Source organism: Gossypium hirsutum, chromosome D07, assembly GCF_007990345.1.
Source record: "Gossypium hirsutum isolate 1008001.06 chromosome D07, Gossypium_hirsutum_v2.1, whole genome shotgun sequence".
Taxonomy (NCBI): domain Eukaryota; kingdom Viridiplantae; phylum Streptophyta; class Magnoliopsida; order Malvales; family Malvaceae; genus Gossypium; species Gossypium hirsutum.
Window position 1 is genome coordinate 38,406,628 of NC_053443.1, and position 10,346 is coordinate 38,416,973.

General features: G+C 29.1%; 2 protein-coding genes across 3 annotated transcripts; one reads left to right on the forward strand and one right to left on the reverse strand.

The window, feature by feature from the left end:
• Positions 1–1,085: 1,085 nt before the first annotated feature.
• LOC107954765 (E3 ubiquitin-protein ligase At3g02290) lies at positions 1,086–5,801 on the reverse strand. Of its 2 annotated transcripts, XM_016890426.2 has the most exons (5): positions 5,538–5,798; positions 4,233–4,596; positions 3,416–3,839; positions 2,278–2,387; positions 1,086–1,406 (listed from the first exon to the last, which is right to left on the reverse strand). In XM_016890426.2, exons 2-5 carry the CDS (start codon positions 4,350–4,352, stop codon positions 1,380–1,382), a joined length of 681 nt encoding a protein of 226 aa, XP_016745915.1. In that variant the 5' UTR covers positions 4,353–4,596; positions 5,538–5,798; the 3' UTR covers positions 1,086–1,379. The 2 variants fall into 2 exon arrangements, with proteins under 2 accessions (XP_016745915.1, XP_016745916.1); XM_016890427.2 differs by lacking the exon at positions 2,278–2,387 and having other exon boundaries at positions 5,538–5,801.
• A 1,927-nt stretch (positions 5,802–7,728) lies between these two features.
• LOC121219076 (10 kDa chaperonin 1, chloroplastic) lies at positions 7,729–9,704 on the forward strand. The gene is made up of 5 exons (XM_041096600.1): positions 7,729–7,939; positions 8,813–8,878; positions 8,966–9,013; positions 9,135–9,164; positions 9,461–9,704. Exons 1-5 carry the CDS (start codon positions 7,907–7,909, stop codon positions 9,527–9,529), a joined length of 246 nt encoding a protein of 81 aa, XP_040952534.1. The 5' UTR covers positions 7,729–7,906; the 3' UTR covers positions 9,530–9,704.
• The last annotated feature ends 642 nt before the right edge of the window (positions 9,705–10,346 follow it).

Sequence of the window (10,346 nt, forward strand, 5' to 3'; positions counted from 1 at the left end):
CATTGACAATATTTTGAAATAAATTACACTATTAAATGCAAAATATTATAAATTTAAAAGAATAAATATTAAATACTGTAAAATAAAAATGTATTGAATAAAAGGAGAGACAAGAAGTAAATGCGGACATAACATTAAATCTTCAAAAACATTATAATATTTTAAAAAGAAAAGAAAATAAATTTAATATATTCTCCATTGAATTATCTACTTATTTTTTTCTATATTTTTATTAAAAAATTAATGTAATACTTATTTTAAACAAAAAAAAATTAGTTTTCAATTAATTAACAAACAACCCTCAACGATTTACCTTCTTATTCCCTACGTTTTATTCTTTTTGAGTCCCTACATTTCATTCTATTTTGGCGCCAACAATTTGATTCCTTACATTTTATTGGGGCTATAAATTACACCATTAGTTGTTATATTAAATTATAAATTTCCATTTTAATTAATTAAAAATAAATTACAATTTGACCAATGAATTATTCAAAAAAAATTTATTTAAATCACTAAACTATTCAAAAAAATTTTATCTAAGTCATTAGGTTGTTAAATTTTTTTCTTTTCACTAATAAACTCTGAACAACGATTCGACAATTGATGTAATAGATTAGAATCCATACTTAGATCCCAATTGATCTTATGAACAATGATAAAGATCAAAGAAAAAACCGTTTGAATTTTAATTTATACATTTATGACATTCAAAATTATTTCATGAAAAACAACAAAAAAAAAACTTTTAATTAGTATTGATAGTACGAATAGAAAAAGCTGCATAACATCAATTTAAATAGCCCAATAACATAAATAAAATCTTTTGAATAATACAATGATCAATTATAACTTTTTTTTAAATTAAATAACCAAAATATTTTAAAAACCAAAATAAAGACTTACCTATAATTTAATGGTGAAATTTACGACTAAACCCGTAAATAATTAGAACTCTATATTGATACCTCAAGACCCAGTGTTGCATTCCTTCCCGCAATTCGCAAGCTTGTACTGGCAAAAAAAAAATGATCCGGGCACATACATAAATTCCTAACAATTCAAAAGAGATAAGGCATAAAATATTGATACATAATAGCTTCCTCAGATCCACATTTCTTCACATTGATAAAGAAAATATTCTTTAGTGTGATTTACAACAATCGTGCGTATGATTCCCCCTCCCCCCAAACCCCAACTCAAATGTTCACAAAGTGTACGAACTTCCAGTCTTTATGCACAACATTTTTCATATTTACAACATGTGACAATCGCTTTATCCCTGCAATTTTCACATAGGAGATTACTATATCTTTTTCTTTTCTTTGCTGGCCGTCTTCTGTTGTCTTTCATCCACAACAAAACCTTTGGAACAAAAGTTAAGTCGTTTCATCGAACACCATAACCTGGAAAAGCAAACCGAGTTGAGATGGGAGATTTAGGTTACAACAGAGTATACAAATTGTTTTAACTTCGATATAAAGCTTTGTTAAGCACTACATTATTAGATCAAACGTCTAAGCAACTGAGCCAGGAGTAGGTAAATTCAAAAAATGCAAAAGAAAAGTGAACCATCAAAATTCAGGGTTCTTTAAACTCTATAAGCTAGACAATGATATGACATCAGAGTTTACAGACTAGGAGAAGTAAGCACAGATGGAACAAAAAAGACATCTACGTCCCCACCAACATTGCTATTGTTTGGAACTAATATTTACTTGAGAAGGTGCCCAAGGAATTGGGAAGTCGGCAGAAAAATATTATCAATCTAGACAGCAATTTTGCAGTCTGGCTAAACATGCATGCAACATTAATTCGAAGCTCGATAACCTCTCAATGCCTCAATTACCTAAATAATCAATATCCAGTTTATAACAAATAATTCTTTCCATTCAGTTTTTGATATAACAGAGTTCATCATTTCTGCTGCTGGCAAATATACATCAAAGGATATATAACCTAAACCACAAGGCTCACCAAACAAAGTTCACATTTTGGGCCTAATATGCCTGTTAAAAATAAGTCAGTTTTATTTGCAAAAAATGGAAGATATCAAAATTGGACAATAAAAAGAAATTAAAAAGGCGGGAAACCGTGCACATATAACTAGAAGCTTGTTTGACCTGAAAATATCAAAGGAAACTAAAAAAGCCCGTAAAGCTTGAGTATCCTAGTAAATTGTAAGCTAATCAAGCAGAATAAAATGTAACTGCCATGCAGTTGATTGATTACTTATAACCATGGATATGAAAACGCTAACTGGTTCAAAAAGGTCACCTTTCCACAGACCGGACAGTTTTCACTTCTCTCCATCCATTCATAAATGCAACCAAGATGGAAATGGTGGGAACATTTTGTTATTATCTTGGGATTCTCTGGAGTATATTCTGCACCATGGGAGGTACCAATAAGTTTATAAGGAACATAACCCATCCATTAAAAGCCCAATCTCATATGATTAGTAATATCACGCAGTTTTTTAGCAGCACTTATTTCTAAGAGCAAAAACTATGTACAGTGATTAGAATAAGCACCCCCCCCACCTATACAAAAAGTGTCATTGAAGCCTCTACTTTTTCATTAGAGCAAATTAAGCCCTCCATCTAATTTTCTTTTGTCAAACTGACCAGCAAGTTTTTTATGGATGAGTGGTATGAGGTTTAACAAGTTAATGGTTTGCAATTAAAGTCAGATTTGATTTTCATAAAGAATAATATTAATAATGATAAAGGAAATTGGGTGTCACGGGTTATTGGGGTTTTAAAAGTTAACATGAATAGGAATCTTAACAGGAAGGTAGGATGTGAATTGGGTTTTATTGGGGTTGAGCACCAAAATCTTCAATGCTTGAATTTCTTTTTAATTCTTACAGAAGTTTGATTTTCACGAAAAACCATGGAAATGGCAATGGATATAATCTTGTGTTTGATCTGTTTTTTTTTTTCCTACTTTGCTAGTGGAAACGGGTGGCCATAATTTTCGGGAATGAGTGATGAAATGGGAAGAGATTGAATATCAAGGTGGTCATGTTGGAACCGAGAAAATTAGAAGTCATTTTGGCAATATACATATGTATATATTAGATGGAGGGCTAAATTGACCATAACAACAGGCTAGAGGTTCAAATGACACCTATTGAAGTGGAGGACTAGTTTTATCATTAAATTACAGAGTAATTGTAAGTTCCCCTATTAAATCAATGCTGCTTAATCATCAACTCATTAGAATCTAGGTCCAATTAATGGCATGAGTGTCCATGTTAGAGAGGCAAGATATAGCATAAATTTAGCATTTTAATGCATCCCTCCTTCCTAAGTTATAGCAAATCTTGGCCTATTGAGCAAGTTCTAACAAAGCTTCACTGCAAATATAGTGGCTATAATAAAACACCATTCAATCTTGAGAAAAAGATCACCTTCAAGACATGTTGGACAGACATCCTCCTCTTCTTCAGCAGATGAATAGATGTACCCAATTCCAACTGGTGCTTTTGCTGATGAGAGTTTTTGTGAGGATTTAGAATGCTGCTCTTTCGAGCCTCGCTCAAAGGCATTCCATTTGCCCTCGGTACTCAAAGATCCTGGATCTGCATCGTTTTCGCCTCTTAAAGGCTCTGACTCTTCGTGTGACTGACTTGAACCCTTCTCATGTCTTGAAACAAGACCATCACGTTGTAAGCGGAAATATCTAGCCTCAGCATCATAAGGCAAGGGTCTTGGAGGAGATTGGTACAAGTCAGAGAGTGAGTTATCTAGAGATGCAGAAGAGATAATAGATCCTGTCCCCTGAATGGATGAAGGGACAGAACGCAATTCTCCTCTTCGGAACAATGTGGTATACTACAATTACAAGGGCAAAGAAAACCAAAAAAGAAAAGGATCAAAAAGCTGGCACCCCATGAATCAAATAATTGAGGTGAATGTGCCTTACAAGTCCCTCTACCATAGGGACCGGATAAAATTAGTCCTCCTACTATTAAATGGATCAATTTAGACCCTGCTTATCCCTACTGTTAATGAATTACATTCTTCATAGTGTAAACAATCAACAGAGAATTTCATAAGTTAGCTCAGTAATTAATGATCCACAACTAACTTCAATAGATATTTGTTCACCTAAAGCCAATATATATAAATGCTGATGGAATTACCTAGAGTGACACAGTGAAGGAGAGTGAATAAATAATACTAGAGTCTGAACCAATGCTTAATGATGAGAATAATAAAACATACCACGTGTACGAAGTTCTGAACAAAGCAACTGAGGCACACGCAATTTCTATATACATTACTGTTCGGATTGATATAGTCCTCAAAATCCTCAGGGCGCAAGCAGCAACAGACAGAACCCATAATGTTATCTTTTAAGCTTTTCCCTTCAGTTAAAACTCTTCACACAACCTCACCATTAAAGCTCAACTGTTCTAATTATACATATGCACCAACAAAAAAACTCCCAAAGCTAAAATAAATGCAATGAGAGAGGACCCTAAGCTCGAAGAAGTCCCACCACCTCTACGAACCAGTACCTCTCTCTCTTCTATTTACAAAATGTTGAATGCCCTTATATAATTTAGCTCTAAAGGTATTTCTTCAGCTGTAAAAAAAAATGCATGTCAGTTTGCGGATAACATAAACCAGATTGACCCCAACAGAACAATCATCATAACAAGCTCAGAATGCTAGTAATAAAGAACCAATGAGCTTCCCTTTAGAGGTGAACATGCAAAATATATATTTAGAAAGACTCCTAAAATTTGTTTGTACAATTTTACTTTGTTTTCCAACAAAATTGACAGTCTCTTTTGTCCATAAATAGTAATGGGGTTCTTTCCTTTTGACTGTAAGAAATGAAAATACCAATAAAAACAATCAAGCCTCAATTTTCAGAATCAAAGATCGCAGCTAAAATTTAATTTTCCTTTGAAGCCAACCAATGAAAAAGAAAAAGAACAAAAAGATTCAAAGATTCAAGTTTTTATCAAAATAAAAAATCGAAAAAATCATAAAAAAAAATCAAGAGATCAACCCAGAAGCCAACATGAATAACCAAATAAAGAAAATCATTTTAGCAAGCTAAAAAAATCAAGCATATATATTCGGAATCAAAGACTGCAGCTAAAATTTAACTCTCCTCTGATTTCGAACAAGAAAAGAATAGAACAAACGATTCAAAGATTCAAGTTTTCGTCAAAACCAACACCCTAAAATCCATTAAAAGCAAAGAGATCAACCCAGAAACAAGCGTGAATTGACCAAATAAAAGAAAAAACCATTTTAGATTGCCCTAAATGAAAGCAAGAAAAAAAAATTTAAAGCACATAATTTGGTCCTAAACAAGCATGGACTGAACATAATAAAAATACCCAATTTAGACAATCCCAAAAGAAAGTATTTGGTCAAAAACAAAAAAAAAACAAAAAAAAGAAAGAAAAAGCGTTGCTGTTAGGGCTTTGCCCTCCTCTTTTAATTCATAAAAAAAAAACAAAGAAAACAATTGAAGCATCTTAAACTGACAAAAAGAAAAAAAAAACATACCTTGATGGCAATTGCGCTGAGAGAAGTTAAAACCCAGAGACCTTTCTTTTTTCTGTTTTTCTTTTGCAAAGGAATAAAAGGGAGAGGGACAGCGAACCTAAGGGAGCTCCAAATTTTGGGAAGTAAAAAAAAAAAAAAAAAGGGTTCGGTTTCCTGTTTGAAAGTTTAGTTCGGCGAGAAAAGTAATGCAAGCGCGGAAACAAAGCGAAGGTTCTGTTCTTCCCCTTCGTCTGCTTTTGTTGGCTTAAGTATGCGTTCCCTAAATTTGGCACCTCTCAACTTAAATAATATTTATATTTTACGAAAATGATTTGAGTAAAATCATTTCAGGAAAATGAATTATTTCTCCGAAAAACTTATTATTATTTTTTTTTTTGCATTTTGGATAAATTTATATAATTTCTTTTTTTTTGCTATTTGACAGATATTTAAAAATATTTTATAAAAATTGTTTTTAATTTTATAAAATACACATTTAAGATTTTTATTTTTTTAATTATTTAATTGAATTTATTTTATATCTATAAATTAATATTTTATTTGTTCTTTGTAAAGCAAACACGATATAAATATATTTGTTATAAAATATTATAGTGTAATTTTCTTTTCATAATCGAAATTTATTTTATAATAAAAATATTTTATAATAATCAATGTCATATATAAACTTAATAATAAATAATGCTTAATTAAAACTTAATTTAAATTAAATATATGAGAGTACATATTGACATATTAGAGTTGTAAGGGAAAAATGTAGCAAAGCATTATTTAAACAAATACTTATATTTATATAATTAAAATATTCATATTTTTATACTAGGTTAAAATATGACATAAGTTTTTATACTCTTCGTAAATTTGAAATTTAGTCCATGTACTTTTATTTTTGGGTTAGTCCTACTTTTTATATATTAAAATTGAGGTTTAGTTGTTAGCGCTATTAAAAATATTTTATTACAATCATCTTTATTATAACATGATTTTTTTAGTTACATAAATACCGAGTATTTTTTATTTAAAAATGTGACATAAAAAAATTTAACAATGTTAATAATTGAACTTGATTTTTAAATTTGAAAAGTAAAGGGACTAAATTCTTGAAAATAAAAATACAGAGACTAAATTCCAAATATGGGAAGAGTACATAGACTTATGGCTTATTTTAATCTTTATACTACAAAACATTTATTATTAATATATTTATAATGATAATAAAATATTTAATATTAAAATATTAATATTGAATATTTTTAATAATATATTAAGAATATTATTTAAAATTATTATTTTTAAAATTTATTATTAAAATAAATTGAAATAATAAATAATTTATTAAAATAATAAATAATTTATTATTATATGATTAGATATAGATAATTAAATAGGTATGTTTAATAATATTGAAAATTATAATATTTTATATTAATAGTTTATTAATTTTAAATATTTTAAAAATAAAAATAAAATCAGCTATAAAAAAATTTATTTTCTGTTGATCTGTAAGTCATTTTCTGTTGACCAAACTATTTTCTATTAAACAAACACGGGAAAAGTATATAAAATATTTTCAGAAAGTTATTTTCAATAAAACAAAGATAGTCTTAATTATAAAATTAATATTTTCATATTTAGATTACATAAAAGAATTTTTTATTAAAAATAATATTTAAACTATCAATTTTATTTCACTTCATCCAAAATCTATATGATATCCAATAAAAACATATCATGCATTACATTCCTATTGCAACTTAATATCCAACTTCTTCTTTTTTTTTTTTTTTTTTGCAATACGAACAAATATAAGATACCTTGACACTCTAAAACTATAACAAGTAGTAATGATAATATCACAATAACATCATGCGAAATTTTTTTTATATTATATATTAAAAATAAAAATATTTCAACATAATAAGAAAATAGAGATGTATAATTAATACTATATTCTAAATAAAATTTAAAAATATATTAAAATTGAAAAATAAAAAATTTAATTTAATTTTAAAGTAAAAAAAATATTGAAAACACACAAAAAAAAATATTGAATGGTTCTATTCTTCATCTTCTTATTTTTTTTCAATTTAATTCAAAAAAAAATCCCTTTTTTTGGGTTTCTTTTATTAGTTCCTACATGGGTTTTGTATTTTTTCATTACTAGTTAAGGCCGGTTCAGCTTTGCTTTTGAGAATAATTTTTTCCTAAAAAACACCTTTCACTCCAAAGAACTACTAAATAAATACTGATTGAGTGAAAATTTTAACTTAAAAAAAGTGTTTTTCTTCATATGGAAAAGCCAAAAGTGTTTTTGGCTAGATATTTACATTTTTATTCTCCATTTCTCTTCTCCCAAAACACACGGTAGAATGCTAATTTTTTCTTCATTTTCTCTTTCAAAGGTTTTTTTTGTGGTTCTCTTCTCTTTTATTTTCTTCAATTCTTCCATTTTCTTCAATTGTTGCTGCTCTCTCTCTCTTTCTTTCTACTCTCCTAATCTCATATTCTCATTTTAACTCTAAATTTAATTTTTTTTCCTTTTTTTTTCCCATTTTAGGTTGTTCCTCTTTAATTCTTCCATCAGTGAGCTTCTTTTCTTCTGCGACTGTTTTAGTTGTTCTCTTCTTCTCTTTAATTGTTCCTTATGCTTAGGTTAGGTTGTTTTCTGCGACTGTTTTGGCTTGTGAAAGAATCAGGTTTTTTAGCTCTTAATATTGTATTGGAATATTTCAATCTCTAGTTTATGATGAAACAAGAAAAAAAAATCTTACAAAAATTGATTGCTTGATTTTTTTAACGGGATGGGGCTTATTTCTTTTTTCTTACTTTTCTTGTGACAAACTTTTGCCTTCAAAAGGCAATGATGATGTTGAAGGGTTTTTATTTTTATTTTTTATCTTTGTTGTTTTTCAGTTCCATTCCCTGTTCTCTGAGTTTATATGAAGGTTGAGTTACATAAGTTTGCTATTCTTAATTAATGTTGATTTCACTACTCTATATTTAGATCGTTAAGTAGTTTCATTAACTGAGTTTGTATCTTGTTAACTATTGACATTAACTCAGTGAATCACTTTAGGCATAGAAGTATATCTACATGATGACCTATGGGTGGATGAATGCACATTTCTAAGCTATGGTGTATAATCTTGTAAATCATTAGGCTCCTTTTGAGAGATTATCTGCTTTGTGCTAGTCTCATGTGATGAATCTCTTCTGTTTTGTCCCCCTACTGTTGTCAATTGTTGAGAAAATGAATTGCAATTTTTATACCACAGAAATCAGTTGGTAGAGTTATGTTGCCCAAATTAGCTGTCAAGTTTGAGAGGTACTTGATGGGGGAGGTACGATGACAATCCCTTAAACACCTTTTTCCCTTTTTCAAATGAATGCTTGAGATGTCTTAATTCATTTTATGATTTCAACTTCAGTTAGTTTCGGTCGGTGCTGAAGTAGGAAAAGTGGAGCTTGGAAAGAAGGTAAACAGATTCAGGAATTTTTTGAGCAATCTCATGCTAAGTGATGCCTGTCAAAATGCTGCCATTTTTGTATGTAGTTATTCTTCTAATACAATCTAAAAGAATTCTTATACTTTTGCAGGTTCTTTTCTCGGATATAAATGCTTATGAGGTTAGTTAGCATTCCTTTTTGGCGAAAATATCATTTTGTGTTACCTTGGGTTGTCTTATATGTCGATATTCAGCCTAGTTAGAAAAGAAATTCTAGTAACTTGCAAGTTTAGCAGTAAGACTATACTAACTATTAAAATGATGGTATATGTTATAGCGATGAATTTTTTTAGGCATAATCTCTGGTTCATTCATTTGGCCGTAGGTTTCTTTGACAAACATAATAGTAATGTTATATTTCAAAAAGTTGGGTGTACTGCACATGAGGTTTCTAAAATGCTATTGTGTTTCTTGCAGGTGGATTTGGGAATAGATACTAGGCACGTGTTTTGTAAAGAGTTTGACTTGTTAATTGAAGTTGATTGAAGTTTCTTCTGGTCTTTTGTTTTAAGATGAAGAATCAATTGTATTTCAAAATTGAGCAGTAATTGTATTTCAAAATTGAGCAGTTCTTACTTACAATTATAATGTTGTTCAGTTGCTGCTATATTTATGTTAGTAACTTATTGGAGATAATAATAATTGTTTAGATGTTAAGAAAGCTTGATGTTCTTAAACATGCCTTCATAAAATCTTTGGGGAATAATATGAACTCATTAAAAAATTGACTCCATGTGAGTTGTGAAATCCACCAACTATTTTGATTTCGTTGATTTTCAACAAATTCTATAAGATATTTTCATGTTCTAACAAATGGTTGGAAATGTTATGCATCTCTATGTTCTTCAAGTGATAAGTCATGTAAATTTTTAAAACTTTGGCATTTCATTTCTGTAAGACATTTTTTTATGTCAGAAATGCCAAGTTATTGTTTTGAAAAGCAAACAATGATCGTTGTTGCTACAATGGTGATACACAAATTTATTCAAAAACATGTCGGTTGAAAATGATGCAGATTTTATGGAATACGAAAATATTAACAGGGCATATGAGAATATTATTGATTCAGAAAATGTGCATGATGGAGAAAGTGATGTGATGATGATGATGATGATGATGGTGAATCAAACTATCCAAGTGGTTTTGAAATGGAATTAATAAGAGATGCTATAGCTTCTAGTTGAATGAATTCACTTTAAATTGTAAATGCTAATATAAAATTTTTAATATTTATATTTGGTATATAAATATTAACCCTTCTTGAAACTTTAATCCAAATACATGTAATATTTTAATTTGTTAG